At 41.8% G+C, this 26,686-nt stretch overlaps 1 protein-coding gene across 4 annotated transcripts in view; it reads left to right on the forward strand.

Moving 5' to 3' along the window:
* arhgap17 (Rho GTPase activating protein 17) overlaps positions 1-26,686 on the forward strand; it is a 70,634-nt gene that overhangs the window by 38,257 nt on the left and 5,691 nt on the right. For 2 of the 4 annotated variants that reach the window (XR_209038.4, XM_004918034.4), the window contains exons 2-20: positions 4,449-4,488; positions 10,198-10,302; positions 11,289-11,365; positions 11,882-11,993; positions 13,873-13,949; positions 15,303-15,411; positions 16,194-16,262; positions 17,330-17,411; positions 18,036-18,163; positions 18,377-18,488; positions 19,360-19,441; positions 19,939-20,019; positions 20,635-20,748; positions 21,912-22,003; positions 22,506-22,665; positions 23,589-23,813; positions 24,504-24,643; positions 25,039-25,641; positions 26,096-26,119. Coding sequence is in view for 3 of the 4 variants with exons in the window: in XM_004918034.4 (XP_004918091.1) it covers positions 4,449-4,488; positions 10,198-10,302; positions 11,289-11,365; positions 11,882-11,993; positions 13,873-13,949; positions 15,303-15,411; positions 16,194-16,262; positions 17,330-17,411; positions 18,036-18,163; positions 18,377-18,488; positions 19,360-19,441; positions 19,939-20,019; positions 20,635-20,748; positions 21,912-22,003; positions 22,506-22,665; positions 23,589-23,813; positions 24,504-24,643; positions 25,039-25,641; positions 26,096-26,118 (2,431 nt within the window). In the remaining variant the exon portion in view is untranslated. The remainder of the gene's footprint in view (positions 1-4,448; positions 4,489-10,197; positions 10,303-11,288; positions 11,366-11,881; positions 11,994-13,872; positions 13,950-15,302; positions 15,412-16,193; positions 16,263-17,329; positions 17,412-18,035; positions 18,164-18,376; positions 18,489-19,359; positions 19,442-19,938; positions 20,020-20,634; positions 20,749-21,911; positions 22,004-22,505; positions 22,666-23,588; positions 23,814-24,503; positions 24,644-25,038; positions 25,642-26,095; positions 26,120-26,686) is intronic. The other 2 variants (XM_004918036.4, XM_002932466.5) reach the window with 1 other exon arrangement.

Below are 26,686 nucleotides of genomic sequence, written 5' to 3' on the forward strand. Positions count from 1 at the left end.
GTATTACTGGTTTAGATTGTGTAAGAACATAGAAAGAAACTATTCCAGGCCTTACTGGGGCTTCCCTCATGAACAGCTGGGGTTGTGCTGCCTGTAAGGCAGGCCATACACTCATTTGGTTTGACTGTCATATAAACAGATCTTTGCCCAGTTTGGTTACCCACATACCAAATCACACTGATCCCATTGTTGTCCCTGTGTTCTTTTGGTTCTTGCTTACTGCATAAACACATCACTTTATTGCTAACTGCTCAAAAGAAACAGAACACTGTGGATATAATAAAATATAATTTGTGCACAGAGAGGTTCCAGCTTTGCTTTTATGCCCGCCCTCTCTGGTGTTTTAGTTTTTTTCTTTTGGTTTAAAATTTCCAAAGTCAGACCCCCCCCAATGCCCCCTGAATCTTTTAAATACACCTCAGCCTGTGCCAGACTGGGGATGTATAACAGGTTCCCAGCCCTGGGCCGAGGAAGGATGGAATTCCTTACTAGTGAGTCACGGTGTGAAATTGGCAGGGGGGGCGGACGTTTATACTGTGTGTAAAACTTTACACAGGGAGACGAAAGGACAGGCTTAAAGGGCCAGCAACACACAAAAAAACAGACCTAGGAAGAAAGCGTTGGCCAGTTCCACTTAAACATACTTTTTAGCTTTATATCTTTCGGGCTTTGGGAGTTGAAGCTGCAAGACTGCAGGAAGCAATATTTGCAAGGGAAAATCTTCCCATCGTCCCACATTTATACCATGATATTTGCACAAGCTATCTATAATTACATTGGGACTTTTTATATATAAGGGTGAAGACACACGGAACTACTAGTAGCAGCTACTTGTCACGGCTGCAAAAACAGACAACGCTGTTCATTTACTGATAATTGTCTCTACGTGTGTTTTACCAGACACAATTCTCAGTATTGCCTATGGTAGGGGATTTTCTGGCGTTTAGTAGCCGTGACAAGTAGCTGCTACTAAGTAGCTCTAAGTCTTCACCCTAAGAAGTGTGTGATATTGGTGTTACTTTAACTTTCAAACTTGTCAGTGCTAGGACTTGCTGCTAGGCCTGGATCGTTTGGCAATGGGGCAGTCGGATCGGGGATCGCATCAACGAGCCGATGCGGTCCCCGATCCGACTGGATTTTCTAACCTGGCCAATCGATATCTGGCCAATTTCAGGCCAGATATCGGTCGGCCAGGCCCCTTGGTTCTGCCCCTAAACGGGCCGATAAGCTGCCAATATCGGCAGCTATAATCGGCTCGTGTATGGGGACCTTTAGTCGATAGATCTCTGCTACCGCGGGCAACTAACCACTCCAAAATGCCAGTAGCAATAGGACTCGCCGGTGGAAAGGCCTCCACACCACTTCGGCTTTCTGAAGGAGGAAACTTCAGGCAACTTCAGAAAGCCAAAGCGATGTGTAGGCCTTTCCACCAGCAACTTCTATTATTGCCGGGCGAAAGGCATTTTGGAGAGGTTAGTCGCCCTCAGTAGCAGAGCTCTATCGAGCTCCATGGGCCACCAGCCATAAGTGAGTTGTTGTGTTTGTGCAGATAATGAGCCTTGTTGCTGGGAATTAGTGTATATTGTTTGGGTGGTGGTGATCATATTGAGCTATGAGTCACCCAAGTTTTTTTTGTTAATTTTACATAATTATTTGCGGTAAAAATACAGTGATGTACTTATCATCTTGTTTCCAGCCATATTCACATTCAAATCACCCTCCTTGTACGTAGCTACTGGCTATCGCCATGTAGTAGTAGAAGAACACATATATACATTCCACTTTTACGCTTTAGATTATGTTCTCAACTCCAGTGAGTTCCAGTAAACCCTAACTGCTTATAAATACCCATCTTTTTTTTTAAAGGAGAACTACCCCCTCCCCACTACCCATTTCCAAAAAGTGTGCTGCCTCTTTACGACTGTCTCCCCCTCATGGATTTTACTGTAAGGGCAGTAGGGTTGGTGGCCACCATGTTTGGGCCTTGGAATCGCTTCAGAAAATCTATCGGGCTCTCTGTCGCTCTTTGCTAAATAGGAGCATGTAATGTTATGGCATCCAAGGCACATACTCTTAAGCGGCTGAACGTGGTGTCCACTGCGTGCAGATAATGTGGTTTTAGAAGAAGACCACATTAAAGTTAGGAGAGAGATAAACCTAAATCTCATTTGCTAGCCCAGTTGCCAAGGCTCAGATAGGGCTGGGGAACAAATCCGTCACATTATCGTTATTATGTGTATGGCCAGTTTCTGACTGGAAATTTGTATTTCTGAGAGAATTTTGTGCTCAGGTTGTTTATAGTAAGTGAAGGCGGCTGTCTGGGCTTGTTATCTGAACATGGGAATGGATGCCACACATTCCTGCCGGGTGTTCTCTGTGAGATTGGGAGAATGAAGGGAAAGATCACTCCCCTGTCACACCTGAGTTCCTCACAGACAGCTGGTTGCCCTGCCGTACAGCCAGTACATTATATATTAATGCCTCTCGGGCCCCCACACCCACAGCTTTGGAGAAACCCAATATCTGTGTGGGAATCACAAACTGGTCAGTCATTAGCCTTTTCGGCCTGCATTGTTAGTCAAGCGTCCCCAGTATAGAGACCGAAGGGCTGCCTTGAGAAACCATGTTTTTACTAAAGGGTCAACTACCAGCAAATCATTTGGGACATTTTAGTAACACTTATACCACTAAACTGTGGTCTTCAGGTTTTCTGTATATTTCTGTAAGCAGCAGAACCTGGATTTTTACTTTTCCCTTCAAATGTATGCAGTTTTGATGTGGTCCATTGGTGAATGTTTAATGTTCAAGATTCTGCTTTATATGTATCTTATGCTTTATAGAATGTTATTTCTGTATGAATTGTGGTGCTTTAAAATTTCAGATTAAGTGTTATGAGGAGAGATGAGGAAGGAGGTCCCTGCCCTGTAGAGCTTATAATTTAAGCATCCCTCTGATGGCTGCTGTGCAACCAGGTCATTCCATTTGGTCATTTGTAACCTAATTGGATAATTGTGTGGCTATGCCCAAGTCAGATGGTTGGCCACCATTTCATCATGCACGACTTTATTGCTCATTGACACAATGATTCAGCAGATCTGCTCATGAAGTCAGTGAGCTGGATCAGTGTAAATTGCAGTCCTCATGTGTGACCCAATTGAACGTCTAACCAGTACAAAAGAAAAACAATTAATTACTTTGTAATATATAACCAAATAAATGACTTTATGGTGTCATTTGTGTCACATGACTCATTGAAAATTGTATAAATTAAAAATATTGTACTATTGTAAAATAAAAACATCTTAGAATTCATGAATTTCCAAGACTATAAAGTTTTTAGCCTCCTGTTTACAAGTGGTCATGGAATTCTCTTGATAACTTATTACATTATATTTTGCAGTAGGGGTAAGGACTGTACACTATTCCCTAGCGCCATAGACTGTACAAATTCTTAAATTCCAGTCAGAGAAACATAGTATCAGTGTTACTGGGTCTCCTAAGGCCCACCAGAGAACCTAAAACCAAGGGCCCAACAAATAGATGGCGATAATGCCAAAAGGTATAGAGGTCATGTAGGCTTATGGTGGGAATAACAAAGGGCTAATGGGAATTTTCCCTGACTGTTTTTTTATTTATTTTCATTTCAACAGTTCAGTGTGTGCTCTTCATCTGCTGAATGAGCTCTGCAGCATACTGGCACTTATTTCTGAACACGAGGGCAAATATGCAACTGGGCAGTAACCCATAGCAACCAATCCGTGATTAGCATTTTTCAGCCAGCTGCACAGAGTGCAATGAAAACAAACACTTGATTGGTTGCCATGGGTTACTGCACAGGTGCAGCTTTGGCAAGGGTTCATAAATAATCTCCAGCATACAAGAGAAAATACATCCTTTATTTCGATATACACCATTGTGATTGAAGTTAAAGAGTTAACCTAACACCAATAAATTGGGAATTGAATAGGACTTGTGCTAAGCATACTTTTTGTCTTTTTTTTTTTAACAAAATGTAATTTAATATATTATTTAAGTTAAAGTTTAGGACTTGTAGTTCAGCACAAGTCCTATTTATTGTGCTTATGTTGAGAAAGGGTGTGTTTAGGTGTATATTTTGCCTTTCTAGAATGTTATCCTCATATTTTCCTCTGGCACCCTTTTTCGGTTTGTCACTTTTTCCCCAGTGTATCCTCCTTCCTCCCATTGTACAATTTCTTGTTTTTTTTATATCATTCATGTAACTTCTGAGTCATGTTAAATATATTTCAAATAAAACCTGACTGCCAATTATAGGTGCAAATGGACTTGTAAATTCTCTTTCCTAATGTTCAGGTTGCACAGTGTAGCATATGGGCTGGATATTATGTAAATAAACTCAGTATATTATTACCAGTGAATAGTACCAACTCTGGGATTCTAATTGTTTTTTTTAATTCTGTCTCTTACAGAGCAGAAAAGACTGAGGTACTAAGTGATGACCTACTGCAGGTAAGTTCTGAAACCTGGCATTATACAGCAGCTGTACATATGCAGAGTGCTCTTGGGCCGTTTGTGTGTGTGTGTAATATATGTGTATCAATATATATACTATCATAAATAAATGAAAATTATATATATATATATATAATATATATATATATATATATGTGTGTGTGTAAAAGCCCCTGCTCTTGACCAGATGCACAAGCAGTTGAAGTCAGAACCAGATCGGCTTTAGCTAACCGTGTTCTTGCTCTGCCATTGACAATCGAGAGCTAGGGAGCAGAAAGTCAACCTCACTGCACTAATCTGTTTTTGATAACTAGATATGAAAGGGCATGGCCATATTGGATGGGGGTTCAGTTTGGGGCAGGGGATCCATGTTGAATGGCTGAAAAGTAATTGGCCCAAAGGGATGGCAAAAGTGATGCAGCAGGTATCTGAGCTGACAATCAGCTATGCAATATGTGGAAATCACATGTTATTTATAGTCCTAAAAGGATGAGTCTGCATTCCTTCTAATTACTGCCATCACCGTTTGAAATCATAAGGTGCTGACAAAGGACCTAATCCCAAGCATCCCGGGAATCTTGCTTCTCAGTAGAACAAGGTTCATAGAACAGAACCATATTAGATTACTTGTGTAGCCTGGTCCTTACTAGGGAAAATGCTGTGTTCCATCTTCTATTGTTCCACTACACTCTATATGGATGGGTGGCATATACATAATACACTTTATATTTTATTAACATAACACCTTCTATTGTTCCACTACACTCTATATGGATGGGTGGCATATACACAATACACTTTATATCTTATTAACATAACTTGGATTGCTGCATATTGGCCTTTCCATTGCAGCATAATATACATTGCTGCCATACTGAGTAACCCTGAAGGTGACAGTGGGGCAATTATCACTGGGCCTGTTGAGAGCACTGAGGATTCATGTCTCCCTCTGTATATTTGGGGGCTTTATTTTGCTTCTGTGATGTTTTTGGTTAAGAGAGAGTTCTTTCCACTGATCTCTTTCCAAGCCGGTGACTAATAGGAGCAACATGAGAGCACGGAACAATAGCTAGACTTTCCTACAATTCATGGAGCAGGCAGGGAGTGGGGGGCAGCCACGGCTGTATCATCTTGTCCTTGGCATGGGTTTGGGATTTGCCAGCACATTTTGTGATTGTTTATCCACATTCAGCTTTGTTTTTTCTGTGCATGGCATTTTTTATACCTGCTGTTTCTGGCTAAGGCCCCTGGGAGTACTACCTTGCCGCTTTCTGTTAGGGCTGAGGCATTTTTCAAATTCAGGTTTCACCCCTTGGTGGGAGAAGGAGCCGTGGTAGCACTCCTACACAAGGTTACATTCCTGGCATAATAACATGGTACTGAATGTTACCTCGGCACATTGAGATAACATCACTGCTAAATGAGCTGCTGCGAATGGCAGGAATGTTCTTAAAGGGCATGTTAATCCAGCTATAACATTTTGCCTAATTAAGTAACACATAAGTCTAATCATCTTTTCCCATATACGTTCATAGGTTTTAAATTGATTTCTAAGTGTAATTGCTGTTGAAAATGATATTTCCGTTCACCTTCAAATAAACTTTTACCCCTATATGTAATAAAAGGAACTAAGGTTGCCCAGGAGCAGTAACCCATAGCAACCAACAAGATGTTTGCTTTTAAACAAGCGACCAGTAAAGCCTACCTGCTGATTGGTTGCTATGGATTACTGCTCCCTGGCAAACTTAGGGCATTTTATTGCATAACCCCCTTAGAATGTTATAGAGCCGTGATCCCCAATCAGTGGTTAGTAGTTGTCTTCTTCTAACTCTTCTCCAGCTTTTAAATGAGAGTCACTGACCCCAGAAGCCAACTCTTACTCTTTGTAGCTACAATTTTATTGATTCCTTTATTGTTATATTTTATTGCTTATATTTCTATTCACGCCCTATCCTTTTCACAGGGTTGGACTGGGGTGTGCAGGGCCCACGGGGTTGCCGCCCCAGCTGCAGCCCTCACACCCCCCAGTACAATAAAGATCAATTACAGATTGTCTCAGTATATCTCTCTCTACTAAAAGCTAAGGGCAGTGACACACGGGGAGATTAGTCGCTGCACGACAAATCTTCGTTGTTGCGGGTGACTAATCTCAAGGCAACTTTGGAAAATCGCGCTGACGCGTATGCCATCCCACCGGTGATTTACATTCTAGCCGGTGGTATGGCATTGCGGGGAGATTAGTTGCCCACGACAACGAAGATTTGTCGCGCGGCGACTAATCTTCCCGTGTCACTGCCCTAAAGGTAAACTAACCACAATGTAACAAATCAGCCTTGTGTGCATTCTCACAGGCCTGTTAAATGGCTGGATTCTGCTACATAGTTTCAAAGTTCAGCTCCAGACAATAGACAGACACTGCTTCCAATAGCAATTACTTTTACAAATAACTTTAAAACCATTGAATGTTTTTAACAAATGTATATGGCAAAGCTGCTTAGAATGACTGTTTTTGGGGGGGTTTACATGCCCAGAGAATCAGATTGGAACCACATGCAGACATTTTGTCTTTCCTTACGGACATATACACTGCTGCTAAGAACAATACAGCTCACTGGATGAGAACAGACCGTGGAAAGTCAAAACATTTGTCTTTAGATCAATATCAGGGCAAGAAATGTACTGAAGATGAAGCTTTTATTTAGGGACGATGTGCATTATACATTGCTATATTCATTATTCCCTCAGACAATAGCATATGGAGGCTTTGTCTTGGATGAATTAAAGTAATACTGTCACCCAATGACTGTAGAGGCCAAAGTTCTGCTGCTTTTGGAAGTCTTTTAGTTTCATATTTACTTACTTTCTTTGTACTTAGAGAAAGTGCTATATAATACATACAGGTGTGTAATGCATTCATTTCCAAGAGGCTGGGCCTTGTGTAACATTTTTCCGCCTGAGTTTTGATTGCCTTAAATGCATTACAAGGAGCAAAGAAGTATATTCCATTTACTTCAAACCTGTATTTATATATATATATAGGATCTATACCTCCACTGTGATATATGCTGGCGCTGCAGTTTCTAGTTAAGGCTGATGGGGATCTAGGCTGCATTTTGCAGATTCATCTTCCTTTATTGGCCTGTGTGGATAATGCGTTGGCAAAATGGCAGTAAATAACTGTAAAGAATGACAGAAAAAATGTTCCTAGCTCCATAGCCATGTGTGCCCTTAAAGCAGGAATCCCCAACCTTTTTTTTACCCCTGAGCCACATTGAAATGTAAAAAGACTTGGGGAGCAACACAAGCATAAAACATTTTCCTGGGGGTGCCAAATAAGGGCTGGTATTGGCTATTTAGTAGCCCCTATATGGACTAGAAGCCTACAGGATGTTCCGTTTGGCAGTACATCTGGTTTTTATGCAACCAAAACTTGCCTACAAGTCAAGAATTAAAAAATATGCACCTGCTTTGAGGCCACTGGGAGCAACATCCAAGTGGTTGGAGAGCAACATGTTACTCACGAGCCACTGGTTGAGGATCACTGCCTTAAAGTATTGGAGCATAGAAGGATAAATCTGAATTATTAATAGGGCATGTTTGGTTCAAGAGAGGGCATAACAATTGAAGAAACTGGGGGTACACTGGAGCTGTAACCCATAGCAACAAATCAGAAAGTTGTTTTCACTAATTTTATTGCATTTGAATAGTCGGTGCTAATTGCTGATTAGTTGCTGTGGGTTACAGATAAAATACCTGTTTTTGTAAATCTCTGCCCTACACTGCACTTTCCAGCATCCTCAGCCCTGCTTTCAAGCAATAGTGTCAAACCGAAGCTATCTCAGTTTTTGTTAGTCTTATTCTTAGCATCCTTTGCCAAATGCCGTTTTTCAAGGTAGACCTTACCCCTTTAAACAGGATACAAAATCCACATCCACATCAGCAGTTGATTTAGATGCACTTGTGGCTAAGCAGAAAGCAGTGCAGGCTGCAGCATATATCAGCAAAGTCTTTGGATTTATTTTTAGTGGGTTTTTACGGCTAATGTCACACTGAGCAGATCCCAATGCTAGGAAAGGAACAGCCATGCCCACTGATGCTTGACGTTGTCTTTTAAGGGGAGTGGAAGCCATAGATAAAACATAGCGGAGAGGCCTCTCTTTCTAGTGTGCCCCCCCACCCCCCTGCAACTGGGGCTCATTTATAAACACTGGGTTAATATGCACCTGGGCAGAAACCCATAGCAACCAATGGTTGGCTTTTTTCAGCAGGTGCAGATTGAACATTGAAAGCAATAATCTGATTGGTTGTTATAGGTTCCTGTCCAGGTGTAAATTTGCCCAGTGTTATAAATTACCCCCAATGAGTCTTCCCAATTGAAACTGACCCTGCCAAGTAGATTCTGTTTTCTGGGTCATCCCTGACGTTGTATGTAAGGCGCTTGCCTGTACGCAAGGGATCTGTTCAGATGGCTGGCTACCGCTCATTCTCACAGTGCCGCTGCCAAGTCTGACTCACTATCCCCGGGTGGCACGAGTAGAATCGGCCGGCAGGTGTAGCTGAAGAGCTGACTCACATTATAGAGCTTTTCCCAGGCTAGCAAAGAATGCCCTTTTGCTTGGCCTCTCTTATTGACCACTGGCTTCTTCATTTTATTCGGCTTCCATAAATAGGGGGCAGCCACCAGCACAGAGAAGTACAAATGACTCGAGTTAAAACAGGAGACCCCCCTGGAAAAGAAATAGGAGAGTGCTGAGAAACAAAGCAAGTCTCTCCAGGTCTGCATCTGCCTGGAATCCCAGGGATTTAGCTGAGGTTTTGGGCCCCCAAGCCGTGTGATCTGCATTAGTGGCAAAAAAGGAATGTTCCAGGCTTCCTTCCTACCAAATGTATTTCGTACAGAATATATTATTTAAAACACTACAGGGTCTCATTAATCTGACACATAGCAACTGTTTTAGAAAACTGTATAAAAAAAAAACTCTATGCTTTGTGTGTTGGTGGGTGTGAGAAAGTTAAAGGGAAACTCCAACCAAATGCAATTCTTAACTTCTATATATGCGCCTTTCTTTTTTCAGGTTCTGACTCTTAAAACAACGCGGCAGAATTAGCCGCTCTGTGATTAATCTCTTCTGGCGGTGCTGACTAATCTGCCCTAAATGCATTCCTACCTGTGACAATCTAAATCACCAGTAGGAAAACATATGCGTCTCTTTAGAAGTCGCCCGAAGTTTCCTCGCCAGGCAAGTTTGGCCAACTTCAGGAAGCCAAAGCGACGCGTATGTTTGCCTACTGGCCATTTAGATTGTTGCCAGTAGGAAAACATTCTGGAAGATTAGTCGTCACTGCTGGAGGAGATTAATCGCAAGGCAACTAATCTCCCCATGAATCATTTTGCGATGTTGTGTCAGGAGTCAGAGCCTGCAGTGCAGAGACTATACAGCCAGAGAGATCCTACATTTACAAATACTTTTAAAACCAGTGAATAAGGTATATTGCTCAGTTTTCTTTATTTGTCTGTGAAGACACACTTCACTCATCATGGTGTCATTGTAGTGCCCCAAACCTCAGCTGCACCAATGGTGGCATAAGATGGATGTGTATATATAAATATATATATATATATATATATATATATATATATATATATATAATACTTTATATACCAAGACTATAGTTGACTCAAATAATGTTCTTGTCTTTTTAAAGATTGAAAGACGGCTTGACACCGTACGGCTGATCTGTCACAATGCACATAAGAAGCTGCTGGGTTGCTTGCAGGGACAGCCGGGAACAGAGGCGGAAAAGAGATATGTAAGTTGTTGGGCGAGCTCGATGGATCACCATGGAGCAATGTGTGCTTTGGTGCAAAGCTCTCCTGTGGCATCAAGAATGTATCCTGGAAGCAATACACGGGGGAGACCCCAGGCTTTTGCATCCTTAGGAGCAATTAAAGGCACCTGCCAATATGAAGGATGTTACAAATGGAGCTGTGTGCCAAATATATGCTGGTACTGCTCAGATTATATTAAGGATGTGTAATCTTTGCTTGGTGAGTGGTAAAAACAAATGCACAGATGCATAACCCTTGGCAACAAGCAGTGAGGTTGCTGTGAGGTACTAGGTTACTTAGTAAATGTGAATGGGAAATTTCAAAGCATGGAGCCCTTTCATGTACCTTGGAACCTGTGGCCCAGGTTTTATGGGCTCTAAATGCAGCTCCTCCTGCCTTATAAACTTTTTTACGCCTTGTTACTTGAGTTATCGGTTTTATATTTTATTTTTAGAAAATTAAATTACAAATTGGGATAATATGCATGGACCTATGCTGGTATTGGAATTTGTAAACCATTTATATACTGGAAGGTTTCTTCAAGTGAGTGTGAGCCCATTTCTTAACATAACTCTGTATCCTTGTATGTGTGTGTGGGTTTCCTCCTGGTACTCTGCTTTCCTCCCCACACTCCAAACACCTACAGCAGAGTTGTACTGGGCCAGAAAAACTGGATGGAAAAAACTTTTTGTGGTGGGCCCTTGTGGACCCAGCAAACTGAGGCCCACCCCTAATTGCGGATGCAAGGAAGAAGTAAGGGGTACGCAGGGTGGGGCGGAGGCTGGAGGCAGTGGAAGAGTTGACATCTAGGGTGGGGTCCCCTGAGTCTGACACCGACATACAAGCAGGTTACTTGGCTCCTGATAAAACTGACCCTAATGTGTATGAACCTTAGATTGTAAGCTTTGCTGGGGCTGGGACTGATGCCAATGATGTATAATATCTGTCATTTTTAATCCTTTTGTAGAAAAAACTCTCTCTAATGGGCGTGTCACAATCCATGGTGGAGGGGTGCTCGCTGCTTGGTGACGATACTCTATTGGCGTAAGTCCATGGCATTTTAGTTGTGGTTTTTTTACATAGTTCCACAGGGTTGAAAAAATCCGTCCGTCAAGTTCAACCCTTCCAAGTAAACCCAGCACACACAAACCTATACTGACCTATCTATACACTCACATACATAAAACATATACACCAACATCAATACTAACTGTAGATATTAGTATCACAATAGCCTTGGATACTATGCTTGTTCAAGAACTCATCCAGGCCCCTCTTAAAGGCATTAACAGAATCTGCCATCACAACATCACTAGGAAGGGCATTCCCCAACCTCACTGCCCTCACCGTAAAAAACCCGTACGCTACTTTAAATGAAAGTTCTGGGTTTTTTGTTTTTTTAAGAATTTGTATTTCTTATGTTATATTATATATGGTTACTGTCTTTTTTTCAAGGTTAGAGCAAACGTACTTGAGTGTGAAAATGGTATGCATCATGTTGCCCACCAGTGATGTTTGCCCTACCCCAGTATTAATGTTATCCATCCATTTCCATTGCAGGAAAACGTTGTACTCGTGTTCAGATGCAGAGCAGCAGCTGGCCATGGAGCTGTCTATGCACGAGATAGCAATAGAGAAGGATATCATGGAACCTTTAAACCAGCTGGCAGAGGTAAGGTTGAGAATATTCTGCTAAAATAGAAGGTGCGTGAGGGAAATTGGCCAAGGATGCCCAACATGTGCATGGAGTGTTGTTTTGGCCTTGCAGGCTGGTGTGGCATACCAGCAAGCAAGCCAGAAACACAGAGCTACTTAGTAGCAGCTACTTGTCACGGCTACTAGACTCCAGGGAATACCCTGCCATAGACAATACTGACAACAGCCTCTGCTAATTGGTCGCGATTTTTAAAAATCCGATCTCAACAACTAATTGTCACAGCAAAAACAATAGCAGTTTGTCCCAGATTTTTTAAAATCGCAGAGAATAATAGCTCTGTCTGTCTTTGCTCTAAGTGTCTGGAACTGTTCAGCAATAACAAAGGCCATTTAGCATTGAATGGGATTGTTTAAATTACAGATAAAGCCTCTGCTTTTAAAGGAACAGTAACAACAAAAAATTAAAGAGTTTTAAAGTAAAAGAAATATAATGTACTGTTGCCCTGCACTGGTAAAAGTTGTGTGTTTGCTACAGTAACTCTACTATAGTTTATATAAATAAGCTGCTGTGTAGCCCTGGGGGCAGCCATTCAAGCTGGTAAAAAGGAGAAAAGGCACAGGTTACATAGCAGATAACGGATAAGCTCTGTAGAATACAATAGTGTTTTATCTGTTATCTGCTAAGTAACCTGTGCCTTTTCTCCTTTGAATGGCTGCCCCCATGGCTACACAGCTGCATTCTTTATATAAACCATAGTAGTATTTCTGAGGCAAACAACCCAGTTGTACCAGTGCAGGGCAACAGTACATTATATTGGAATTTCCTTTATACACTTTCATTTTTTGGTGTTACTTTTCCTTTAATATTTGCCTGGAGCTGCTGCTTATACACCTGTGTCCTACACCTGATCCATTCTGTTTGCCTTTGCACTCTTTCATAAATACACGCATAGGCATCCAGGATCTTTGTAGTCTTTTATGTTACATTAGTATTTGCTTGGTTGCAGCTTTTCCTACAGCTGTACCATATGACCATGGTAGTCACGTCACTGGTTATATTTAAGTTTTCCTGCTCTTATCAATCATTGTTGTGTTAGTTGTGTAAGGCTAGTGCCACACTTGGTGGATTCCAGGCCAAGAATCCATCCTTACACTTGAAAAATCTGAGAGTTGTGGCTGCACCCGTGATCCCGCAGTGGCTAGTGTGGCACTAGTCTTAGTGTGCAAGCAGGGCTGGCTGTAGGAAGGGGAGTGAGACCGCATAACTGCATTTGGGGAGGCTTTATCATGGGGTTTCTCTGCCATTTTGAATTTACAGCATCCTTGTGTCATGGTTAAGCCTTAGGCTTGATTTAATTCTGAATCGTTGTTTGCCCTTTAAATGAAGAGGATTTGTTTGAATCCATTTTAATCCTACTAGACGTTGCAACACATGTATTTGGTCCCTGTCTGGGTCGGACTGAGCCCCGATCTCCACCTGTTGCTCCCCTGTTGCTGCAGCCCTCCCTCGATTGCGCTGAACAGTATTACATGGGCTGGAGGTGGGTGACTGGCAGCGAGGGGCCCTGAGAGGGTGTGTGAGGGCCCATGGTGTAGCAGCTCCACTGCCTCGCACACCCCAGTCCACCGCTGGTCCCTTTTAAACCCTAAGCCTGATTGGCCACTGCTCCATGTAGAAATCTGGCTAACTGTATTAGCTCATCTAAATGTTTATTTACGATTTACTGATTATTTGTCCCATTACCCTGCAAGTTGCTTGGTCAAGTAATACAGAAATAAACCCATGTTTGCCAGCATAAAACAATGTTTGATGCATTATACCTCTAAAGTTTTCCAGTATGCATTCTCTTACTAACCACAACTATATCATCTTCCTCCATTAAATTCATCTGCAGGTGGAGATCCCCAACATCCAGAAGCAGAGGAAGCAGTTGACTAAACTGGTGTTGGACTGGGATTCGGCACGTGCCAGGTAAGACCTGCAGAGGGGTGAGGCATGATTAGGGGGCGGTCATTATCCGCATAGGCACCGACAGCAGCTCCCAACACGAGAAAAGCAGAATAAATATATTCCTTGGGGCAAATGATCCCTCTAAGCTACACACAGAAGTATAGACACCAGTGCGGATGGCAAATTGTAAAGCGTGCAAAAATATTTATGCACACTTTATAATTCACTAGTTGGTGGGACCAGTCTTTGTTTTTTTGTTTTGTATTTTTTTTAAAAATGAACATAATTTTACCTTGTACAGTATTCATTTCCATCTAATCAGATAGCTGTAGATACAATGCATATGACTGGCTACTGGTAAATCTGACTGCTCATAAGTGGCAGATATTATTTAATCCCAATAGGGCTGTTTCCAGAAATAGAACTAGAACTAAACAATTACTTATTAACACAATATATTTATTTTTTATGCAGTGTAATAATGTGAGTGAAGTTACTGTGGATCAAAGCCAGGGAAGAAAGACAGTTAAACCTGTTTTATGTTTGGAAATAGGCTGACTAGTGTCATTATATAGATATAATTTTAGCATATTGTTATATGTATGTCGGCAATATACTGAGCCTTTACTACAGGGAACCGCAAAGCAAATGACTTGCCTTGACTTCAAGAAATTTTTTACGGGTAACATCTGGTCATTACTTAAATGATTCTCCTTGGTTACGACTCCCAGCAACCTGTGCCAGGCAAGTGGCTAAAGATGCCGAATGCTATGTTGGTGGTGCACTTTATGGGTGTCGCTGTATCATCTTAATGAGCCATAAAGCACTCACGAGGCTGCTCCTATAAGGAAGAAATAAATTGAAGTACCACAGTAAATAGCCATCTTAGCAGAAGAATCAGTGGTTGTAATGTAAAGGGTTGGTTCACCTTGAAGTTAAATTTTAGTAGATTATAGAATGGCAAGTTTCAGTTGGTCTTCATTATCTATTTTTTTTATTATTTATTATTATTAAATTACTTGCCTCACTGACCCAAGCAGCCAAAATATACTATTGCTCTGTGAGGCTACAACTGTATGGTTATTGTTACTTTTTTTTATAGTTCTATTTAGGCCCTCAACTAATCATATTCCAGTCTCTTTTCCAATCCACTCTTTGGTTTCTAAGGTCATTTGGACCCTAGCAACCTGATAGCATATTAAATTCCAAACTAGAGAGTTGCTGAACAAAAAGTAAAATAATTCATAAACCACAAATAATACAAATGAAGACAAATTGCAACTTTTTTCGGAATACAACTCTCAGCATCACTAAAAACCTACAGATGAACAACTATAAGTCATTTTTATTTATCTTATAACACTCCTGCTTTAGGTTTAACCAGGCACAAAAGTCCGGGGCTAACTTTCAGATGCAGCCTGGGAAGATGGACTCACTGAAGGAGGACATGGATGAAGCTATGAACAAAGTGGAACAGTGCAGGGTACGTGAGACAAGGACACTATAATAAAAGACACTCAGTTTTCCCAGGAGTAGGAACCCATAGCAACCAATCGGCAAGTAGAATTTACTGGTCATCTTATTATGGGTTACTGCTCCTGGGCAAACCTAGTGCCTTTTATTACATGTGGGGGTAAGGATGCAGCATGTCTGCAGTGTTCACCCGTGTCCCTAACTTCTCTAAAGCATATGCTCTCCATTGCACTTTGATAATGTGTGGGAAAAGCATTTATTTCCATGAACTTGAGTTCACTAGCTGTGCGTCTGTGTGTGTGCTGGGGTAGTTATGTTTATATACACACTTGTGTTTGTGTCAGCGGTTGTGCTGAGGCTTCTATAAATATTTACTTGGAATCTAAATAAATGTGCTGCAGCTGCGTTGTGCATCAAGCACTAAAGGGACTATGTTAAGATGAACGTTTCCCACCGAGTGTCCCCTTAACCAATTCTTATGTTACTAAATCACAAATCATGCAGTGAAATTGACCAGAGTATGAATGTAAGAGAGTATAAATGTCTTAAATTGTAAGCTTCTCTGGGACTGGAGTGATGGGCATTCTTTGTAAAGTGCTGAAGAATATAGCTTTATAAATTAACCTTTATAAATAAGGGTTAATAAGAATAACAGATATGTTATTCAGTAATATGTAGGAAGGGAAAGGGTGTGAATGCTTTACCAAGGCCCCTGTATGTAACTAAACTGACATAAACATGTTAAAGTAATGTTTAATGGATCGCTGATGGGCTTTTTATTGTTCATTGCAGGACCAGCTTGTAGCCGACATGTACAACTTTGTCTCGAAGGAAGGAGAATATGGAAAATATTTTGTAACAGTAAGTGTTCTTTTTTTGGTCAATAACCTTTTTTTATTCTCTGGGTGAACCCCAGGTTGTGAACATTTGCTACCACCTTTATTTCATTCCATCTGGAAGCCTGGTGTAAGGTGCTGGCTAGGATAGATAAAAGCATCAAGACAAAAGGAGGGGTTAGTGATCTCTATTGAGGCTAGGGTTGTCACCCGGCTTGTCATTTATCAGTCTAGTCGGTAATTCACCTACTTTTACTTTTTTTACACTTACATTTTTCACCAGGACCTCCCCACAGACCCAATGTGCATATTTCCCGCCTCCCAACATGCCAATTCCCGGCCCCCCTGATATCACCACCCCCCCTCTCTCAACACAGGCCAGTATACTAGGGGGAGGGGGAGGTGGCAACCCTAAAGGTGGTCCATCTATGACTGAACTTCCTTGCCTTCTACATCTTGTCTTTCACCTAGGCATGCACCAAATCCAGGATTCTATTTAGCCAAGTCCCACTGCTTCTGTGATTTTGGTGAATGTTAATAGCCTGGTTTTATAAAGTAAAGTGGTTTGTGAAAAGTGGTGACAAATAAATGATGTATTCATGAACTGCTAATTTCCACAGATTTTTGGGGGAATCAGCTCCTTTTTACAGTGGACTTTGCTTGTCCAAAAAACCAATACACATCTAAATATGCCATAATCAACCCTGTTTGACTGCCAAGGAGATAAGTTGCCCATGACAAATCTCCTGTACCATGGAGAAGAAACTTTGGGCCTTTTGAGGAAACGGCGCGTATATTTTCCCACTGCCGATTTACATTTTCACCAGTGGGAAAACATACTCGTACGTCATTGCCCTAAAGCTCAACAGTTGAATTATGACCCACTTTTCTTCCCAAATGATGATATTTTTTTGATTGTGCTTTTCAGTCAGCAAAATAAGTTTTGGATTCGGTCCGGATTTTGGCTGAAACTATTGTGGGCGAATCAGTATTCTGCCGAAATTCAAATACTTTGGATTCTGTGCATCCCTGCTTTTTGCCATCCTTGTGTTTCTCATTGAGTGTTGTCCTCTGTGTACATTCTGTCTGCAGTTGTTAGAGACACAAGCCGAATATCATAGGAAAGCACTAGCTGCCTTAGAAAAGGCCCTTCCTGAAATCCAAGCCCAGCAAGGTAACACTTCCCTGCTCCTCCTGCACCCTACCAACTCCTTCCTGCCTCTGTCTGTCTGGTTTCAATCTGTGCTTCCATCTGGAAATAAACTGGAGATAACGTTGAATCAGAGCTTCTGTATTCTCTGATCATTTCAGAGCTGCTGTTATTAACTGACTCTTCTTCTGTTATCTTTCACTTCTCATCTCCTCATCGTACATCCCTTTAACTTTTCCGTTGGTCTTGCACTCTGTTTTTATTCTCCTTTAAGGCTCATGGCACACATGGTGTATTCTCACCCAGTGGAGAAGCACCCTAACCCAGTTCTGCAGTTTGTCCTTTGTGTTAATGGAAACCACCAATCAGTGCTGGTTTCATCAGATTACAGCCCTAAAATATGCATTTTTGGGCTTTGAGTGATGTTGCACAACAGGGATTAGGAGCTTCTTTGCAAGGGAAAATATTCTGCCTGTGCCACAAGCCGATATTCCTTTCTTATTTCCTACCCTTGCATCAGTCATCTGACTTCTGCCATTGTATGTACTTTCCCTGCAATACAATGTTTTTCATCTCCTTACATCTGTCTCACCCCACCCACAAAACCACCATGGTGTTTCGTGTGTGGATGAATTCCCTACCCTTCAGATAAGTGGACAGAAAAGCCCGCATTTGGCACACCACTAGAGGAGCACTTGAAACGAAGTGGGAGAGAGATAGCTCTACCCATTGAAGCCTGTGTAATGATGCTGCTGGAGACCGGCATGAAAGAAGAGGTATGTAGGCAAGGCAATAAAACATGTTAAATTTAGCTAATTAGCAATATTTTCACTTTGCTGTTGTGGGGCTGTGGTTCGGGTACAACCCAAAGCATAAACCATAGTGACTGATTTGGAGAGCTATGCATTGAAGGTGTTCTCACATAAAGCTGAGGTTGTGCTTGTTCCATATACTGACTTTGTTACCTGGCTCCCTAATGTGCTTTGCAGGGCTTGTTCAGGATTGCAGCAGGAGCCTCCAAACTCAAGAAGCTTAAAGCTGCACTGGACTGTTCCACATCTCAGCTAGAGGAGTTCTACTCAGACCCACATGCGGTGGCAGGTATGGTCTTTAACTGTGGGCTGGAACCTTTAAATGCATCCTTCTGCTGTTAAGAGTGAGTCACCGTGATCCCTATGTTTAGTGTTGCAAAGATTCTTCAAATAGAAAAAAAATCTGTGATTTGAAAAAATATATATATAATGATTGTCCAAGGGAAAATTCCTTTGAAACTAAACATTATAGGCTGGATGCAAAGATCGTTCTTTAATTCTACATAAATGGCATCTGCTTGACTGTCATTCTCCCTAAACTTCAATATAGTAGAGAAGGGGACCCCAACCTTTTTTACCTGTGAACCACATTCAAATGTAAAAAGAGTTGGAGAGCAACACAAGCATGAAAAATGTTCCTGGGGTTACAAATGGGGGCTCTGATTGGCTATTTTGCAGTCCCTATGTGGACTGGCAGCCTACAGGAGGCTCCGGTTGGCAGTACGGATGGTTTTTATGCAGCCAAAACTTGCCCAAATGGCAGGAATTCAAAAATAAGCATCTGTTTGGGCCACTGGGAACAACATCGAAGGGACTGGTGAGCAACATGTTGCTTACAAGCCACTGGTTGGGGATCACTGCCCTAGAGACTGTTGTTATTTATTTCATTTTTATGTAATATATTTATAAAGCAGCAACGTATTCAGCATTGCACAATTGTGGAGTGTATATATACACAACAAACAAATACAAAACAAACGGCATACAAATTCCTTACACATACTTATAGAAAGTTACACAGCGCAACACACACATTCCTGCCTGGTTTCTTGCATTGATTGAAAACATTTGCTAATAGATTTTTATCTATCTGCTTTGTAATTATATTGTTTTTTGATCTCGGTTCAGTCATAAATATTTGTCAAAATTCTACTCCGTAGGGGCACTAAAATCGTATCTGCGTGAACTGCCGGAACCTCTGATGACCTTTAACTTGTATGAGGAATGGAACCATGCTGGAAAGTAAGGGCAAGGGGGACTGTGAAATTGTGTGCTAAGACTGATAATAATTAGTCACTAATTCATTGGGAATTCCAAAATTAGTTAGAAGCCTTCATAGCAAGGAATGGCATAAACGTAATATGTCTTCCTCTCCATGGCATTGACAGTTCTAGTTTTCTCATAACCTGCACTGAGAGATAACCAGAAATCTAAGCCACTATATGGCTCGTGGCTTTGTTCATATTTTCATTTCTAGAGGTTTCTTTTTGTAATAAAGTAGACTGGCAGCTACCCAACGCAGTATTATTATTAACATTTATTTATAAAGCACCAACATATTCCGCGGCGCTGTACAATAAGTGGGTTTCATACATTGGACATACAGAGTAACATATAAAACAATCAATAACCGATACAAGAGGTGAAGAGAGCCCTGCCCAAAAGAGCTTACAGTATAAAATTATATAAGTGATATGAATAAGTGCATCTGACTTTGTACCTCTTTTTCTCCCCTGAAGCATTCCAGACCAGAACACAAAGCTGCAGGCCTTATGGGTGGTATGCCAGAAACTTCCCAAACCAAATCTGGAAAACTTCAGGTACAGTTAATCTGGAAGTGCTTAAGCTGGTGTCTATTTTTATTTCTATTGTGACAATTACAAATATAGGGGAAAATACAGACATAGGGTGTAACAGGTAGAATAGGAAATTGAGGCAGACAGGTAAAACCAAGGGGGGAAGGAATAGTATATCTGCTACATCTAGTATAAGTAAATCTAAAGCAACTGGACTTGATTAGTATCGAGTCATTGAATACATTTCACTACTCGTCCGAGCAGCTTCCTCAGTTCATTTGAACTGAGAAACGCCTTCAGTGATTATTTAGCAAGTCCAGTTTGATTTACTTATACTAGAAATACCATGACCTGGATGAATGAAAATCTTCATAGTCCTATATCTGCTATAGTTGTAGGAGGCCAGGAGCACCATCCCAGGGTTATAAGGTAAGCGACTCCAATCACTGGGGGTGATTTTTACACCCCCCCCCCCAAGTAATTGTACCTTTCTTTCTTCTTGAAACTCAGTATAACATGATTCTATTTACAGCCAATGAGGGCAAATATTGCTGCTCTCCTGTTTGCCACAAACCAATAGTGTTATCATTGAGCCACAACAATGCGTCCACTGAGACACAGCCTCCTTTTGTCTTTCAGGTATCTTGTGAAATTCTTGGCCAAGCTGAGTCACCACAGTGACATCAACAAGATGACTCCCAGCAACATTGCAATTGTTTTGGGTCCCAACCTTCTGTGGGCAAGGCATGAAGGGTGAGTTTGATACTGATATGAGATACACAAGGTATCTTATTGGGCTATACCAATGGATCAGTGGAGTCCTTGCCCAATGGTATTTTTAAACCTGCTTGTCAAGCGAGAACTGTATCAGTCTGATAGTTTGTTTTTCTCCAAAGGGTCTGCATAGTCTGTTAAATCATTAAATCAACCCAAATTTGGCCTACAGTGCAGTGACTGACTTCATGTGTGACCAGCTTAAGTCTTTTAATAAAAGTGTAGCTGATCCCACTCTTTGCCTTGGACATGTACTGAGAGTAAATCTAGTATCCCTGCTGTATATGAAGGTAGGACCGGCTTTTCTTTGCAGAAAAGGCAATTGAAATAGCCGCGTGTTTACCACATATTGCAACTGTCTTTTCCACAGCACAGTGCAATATCCTTTATCTGAGACGCTTATTTATTTTACTGCCTTGCAAAGACTTTGGCTTTAAGAAAAGACAGCATAAGATCCCTAGGTAAATGCCTGAAGTACTAATATGACAGAAAATCAAGAGGAGTAGCTAGTGCCTTTTTTTATCACTGACTTGTAAAGGTTTAAGGGTTTAAAGTGGAGTCAGTCATTTTTATTAAAAAAAAAATGCAGATGCAGCTCATCTAAACCGAAGATCCTTATCCCAAGATTTTGAGAGACATTCTCATGGTTTCTGCATGAGAGTAGTGTGGTTTGGGGAGGAATGTGTGGTGCTGCGGTTACCCTCTTTTAGACTTCCCAAGCTTGAGCCTTTCATGTTCTCCTCCACTCCGTATTCTCTCTAATTGTGAGCAAGCCTTCCAGCTTCCCTGTGTATCAAGTTACCCCCAAAGCGCTCTGTTAATTATAATCCACTTCCTTGACTTGCGAGGGCCCACCGCAGCTCTTTCATGGGTTGTGTTCACTGCGTGGCTGGCCGCAAAGGAGATACTGCTTTTTAAAGAACAAATAAACCTTCTAATGTTTTAGTTTTATATGATGTTAATTAGTGAGTTAGTAAACTGTTTTCTTTGTTTCAAACTATTGTACTGTTAAAGGGGAACTCTAGACCAAGATGGCAGCTTAATGGCTCGTGTATGAGGGCCTTTACCCTTAAAACTACATTTGCATTTATATTAGGACTTATTGGCAGTCATGTAACCAAATAAGGTTTATGTTTTCCCAGAACCCTCGCAGAAATAGCAGCTGCAACATCTGTCCACGTAATGACAATCATCGAACCAATCATTCAGCACGCGGACTGGTTCTTTCCAGATGGTAAGAGAGCTTCCTGTTAAGGTCCCCTATACATGAGCCGATTCTATCTGCCGATATCGGTCCCTCAGACCGATTCAGCAGCTAATCGGCCTGAAATCCGCCAGATCTCGATTGGGCAGATTAAAAAAAATCTAGTTGGATTGGGGACTGCATTGGCTCGTTGATGCGGTCCCCAGACCGACTTTGCCTATACCTGTCGTAATAATTCGATTGTCATTTGGCCCCAGGACCAAATGATCGAATTAGCCGGGATTCTCCCGATATCCCCCACCAGTAGGTGGGGGATATTGGGAGAAAATCCGCTCACTTGGCGACATCGCCAAGCGAGCGGATCATTAGGTGTATGGGGACCTTTAGAAAGGGTATTGGCCTGTGTTGTATCTTTGGGGCTGGGAGGGTTGTTGTTATTTCATGTTGAGCTGACCTGATTATTTAGTGGCCTTTAACTTGCTGTAAGGATTTATATGCATCTCTGTTTAAACTTCCCTTTCTCTTCCTTCAGAATTGGATTTTAATGTTTCTGGTGCCTTTGTTCCGGTTGCACCCACAACACATTCCAACAATGTGCCTTACACCGGCAATGATATGTCATATGAGTTTGGGCCACTGGAGAAGAAAAGGCCTTTCAGTATGGTGATGGATGGAGAGTTAAAGAGGGACAGGTAGGTGTTAGAACAGCTTAATATGTATTAAAGTGATAGTTTTCTGATCTAAAGGCAGAAGTGTCCCTGCAATCCCCTAAACACACTTCTATATCATAAATTTATTGCAAACACTTCGATTTGGATGTATTTGACAGAGACATGACCGTATCAGGCAGGGTCCCAGTAGAATGATTTCAGGTCATAGAAAACCATGGAACTGGGAGGGCAAGGAAAGACCAAATAATAAACTAGGAGTTCATCAGACAAAGGTAATTGGAGTGGGAGGTAATGTGGGACTAAATCATAAAACTAAGAGGAGTTTTTTATGGAAGCAATCAAATTTGGAGGCAAGGTGATTCAAAATCTTCAACTAAAAGGAGTTCATTATATAGAGGCACAGTGAGACTAAACTATACATTTGAACGATTTCATTATATAGAGGTTAGGGAACTGGGAGGTGCAATGAGAAAAAAATCAGACTTAAAAGCATTCTTTATACAGAAAAAAATGGAATGGGAGGCAGTGTGTGACTAAATCATCAAACTAGAGTTCATTATACATAGGTAATGAAACAAGTATGCTCAGTGATTCCCAACCACCTTTCCTCACCACCCCCTTTGATGTTGCTGCCAGTGGCCCCCAAAGTAGGTGCCGAGTTTTAAATCTCTGGCTTGGAAACAAGTTTTGGAGACACAGTTATACTACAAGCAGAGCCTACTGCAGGCTAGCAGTCCACATGGGGCTACCAACTAGCCAAACACAGCCCTTTTGGCATCCCCAAAGAATTGTTTTCATACTTATGTGGCTCACCAATACTTTTTACATCAGAGTGTGGCTCACAAGTATAAAAGGTTTGGGATCCCTGCTATAAATCATTCTCCTGTCAGAAGAAGGGAATCAGTGTAATGGGACTGAATTAACACTGACGTTTCTCCCTACAGCTCAGGTCTGAAAGTGATGGACTACTATCTGAACACTCGCAGAGGGGGCACCTTAAACCGAAAACATGGTGCACCAACTGTCCAACCTCCGCTCCCGCCCACTGAAAGCGGTAACCAGTCAGATCATTCGGCATCCTCGTTAGATGTTGGTCCCACAGTGGCTACATCAGTGCAGCCCACGGCTTCTGCAGACCCTGTGCTAACCCACAGCAATGATGAAACTAGGTACTTTCTTTTTCTATACATTTCCCCTTTCTTTGCCCTTATGCAAGGCAGAAATTCCAAATTAAACCAGCAATATTAACCAGAGAAAAGAGAGTATCTATGTATTCACGACTTAATTTTTTCTTTAGCCAAATAAAACTTAGATATATTTTGCTTTTACATTTAAATTACTGCACCCCATAACCTCTTTCTCTCTTCCTCCCTTCCTCTCTCTCTTCCTTCCCCCTCCTCCTCTCTCTCTCTCTCTGTACTTATGATGCCCCTTTTTGTTGCACCCTAGGTACATGGCTGTGCCCTTCTTTATATGCTTAACAAGGCCAGCCCCATTACATAAGATCCTCTTCTCTGAAAAGGTCATGCATACATGTTTCTAAAAAGAAAAATTATGAAGGTGTAGTGGGCCTGTTCCCTATTTGCTAAAAAGGTTTATCGAAATATTTTTTTCTATTAAATAAAAAAAATGATGAGGACATAGCCCTGTGCATAAGCAAAAGCTGCTATTTATATTCTTTCTTTTGTTCAGTCATGTATGGGAGTTGCCTAGCTATTTCTCTTAGTAGAGGCATCCTCCATATGCATCAGTAGAATATCCCCCATGCTGTACTGTCTATTAAGAGAATAAACTGGAAGATAAACATTGTTAAACAGATACCCTCTCCCCCTTTCTCTTTTTTGTTCTTAACTCCACAGTACGTTCAAGACTAAAGATCTGACACCTGCAACCACCCCGCCATCACTACGGAACGGAACTCATCAACCCCCTGGTGGTGGAAATGCAGTGGTTCCTGCACAGGGCAATGCCAACCCAAGTCCCATCTCCTCCAGGCGAGGTAAATGCTTTTCCTCTTACCAAAAAGCAGGGACAACAGAAACCTTTGAATATTATTTGCATTTGTATGAGTGAATGCTTCCATACTAAATGCCATGTAGGTAACGTCCTATATTTTGGATAAATAATGGGTGGCAATACAAAACAGGATATTATATGTCCAAGGCAAGCAATATGGCTTCTTTTTCTTGTATGGATGTAGTTGTCATCTGTAAAATATTTGCACACAGGAGCATTGCTCTGTGCACCTAATCTATGTCTACCCACTATATTACAGTTAATAATACAGTATAATATTATAGTTAATAATATAGTATAATAATAATACAGTTAAGCTCTACTTATTAAATGTAAAATTCCATAATAATAGTCTGCATATAATATGTTTTCTTTCAGGTACAAAAAAACCTGCACCAGCTCCTCCAAAGCCAGTTGTACCCCATTCAGGGCAACTTGCTAATTCAGGTTCATCCATTTCTGCAAATGTCCCACCCTCCATCTCACCCAAGCCCTCCAATACTGCCCATAATCCTTCTCCACCAAGTAGTATTACCAGCCAGGGAGTCGCTCCGGCCACCTCTACACACTCACATGGCACCCTGCCTCGTAGGCATTCAGGCAGCCAGCCATTCATCCAAGCACCCAGTCATCCTCCTCCCCAGCCACCCACTCAGTCAGCAACTCTGTCACTGTCTAAAGCTAATGCCCAACCAGTGGCGTTCCCCACCGAATCCTCAACAGATCAGTCCTCCAGTCCTCCACACACACCAACACCTCCAGATACTCCCCCCCTGGGTGTAGAACATCCAGGATCCCAGCCAGCTGCCCCTGAAGCTACCCAGACGCAGCCATCACCCCCACAGACTGGGACTCTACCCAGACCTCGACCTGTCCCCAAGCCACGCGTTCGGCCTACAGTCCCTCCTCCGCCTCAGCCCCCAGCCTCTCCAACAGCCCTGGAGCACCCACAGCCATCATCAGCTTCAAAGATCATCACTGGTGAGTGTGGGAATGGGACTCAATTGTATTAAGAGCCCCAGTTGTGTGGAATAATGACTTGGTACACTCACAACCTTTCAGTGAGCTGGCTGTTATTTAACAGATTGTGCAGAGCTCTTTAGATGGAGTATGGTGATATGTACGCTTTCACCATCTGGGCGAAGGCTGTTGATCGCCTTCCAATGCCAACCCATAAGGCTTTGTTCTCATGAAGCATTTGTTATAGTACTGCATCTTGGCTTTGCTTGCCATTTGCCTTCAATTAATAAGTGTTACTGGTTTGGCATTTCTCATTGGCTGCCACTTAAAACCAACATTCACTGCCGCCTTAAGAATGGCACTAAGTACACTAGGAATGGGCTATAGGAATGTGTGTGTAATGCTGCCTAATATCAATCAGAAGCAGCCTTTGTCCTGCTGCCTAATAGATTTTGTCTTGTGATGCCTTCAACAGGTTGGGAAAGTTACCGATTCTAAGGTTTGTAAACTGCTGATACGTGCACTTACCTCTGTTGTATTAATGGCTTTGCCTGGCGCACCATATGGTCTCTGCCCATCACACTCCATTCCATGCCCTGCCATATTATCCAATACCCCCCATCTCTCTGACAACAGAATCTGTTCCACACCCTCTCACAGAATCACTCACTCCATCACTTCTCTAACAAGGCACTCACACCCGGTGTGGCTCGTGGTCTCGCAGTGATGCCAGGTTTCCCTGGCTAAAATTTGTTTTTTGCCTCCATCATGAATCAAAGAGTTGAAACTTATCAGTCCCCCAATGTTAACCTTGAGTTCCCCAAATGTCCATAGACTGCAACTCGCAGCATGCTCTGCTTTTTGGTTATATGGTTAAGAATGCTATAAGTTGTAGTCTAGGGACAGCTGGGGACCCAAAGTCACATTTGCTCTGTGACTTGTCAGCCTCCTCTGTTGTCTTGGACATGAATGGCAGTGGTCCAATCAGTTCATTTTAAAATCCACAGGTAAATACATGGCACTACATAATGTTTGCATGGCTAAAAAATGATCTGCTTCTTTTTTA

This window comes from Xenopus tropicalis, chromosome 9, assembly GCF_000004195.4.
Source record: "Xenopus tropicalis strain Nigerian chromosome 9, UCB_Xtro_10.0, whole genome shotgun sequence".
Taxonomy (NCBI): Eukaryota; Metazoa; Chordata; class Amphibia; order Anura; family Pipidae; genus Xenopus; species Xenopus tropicalis.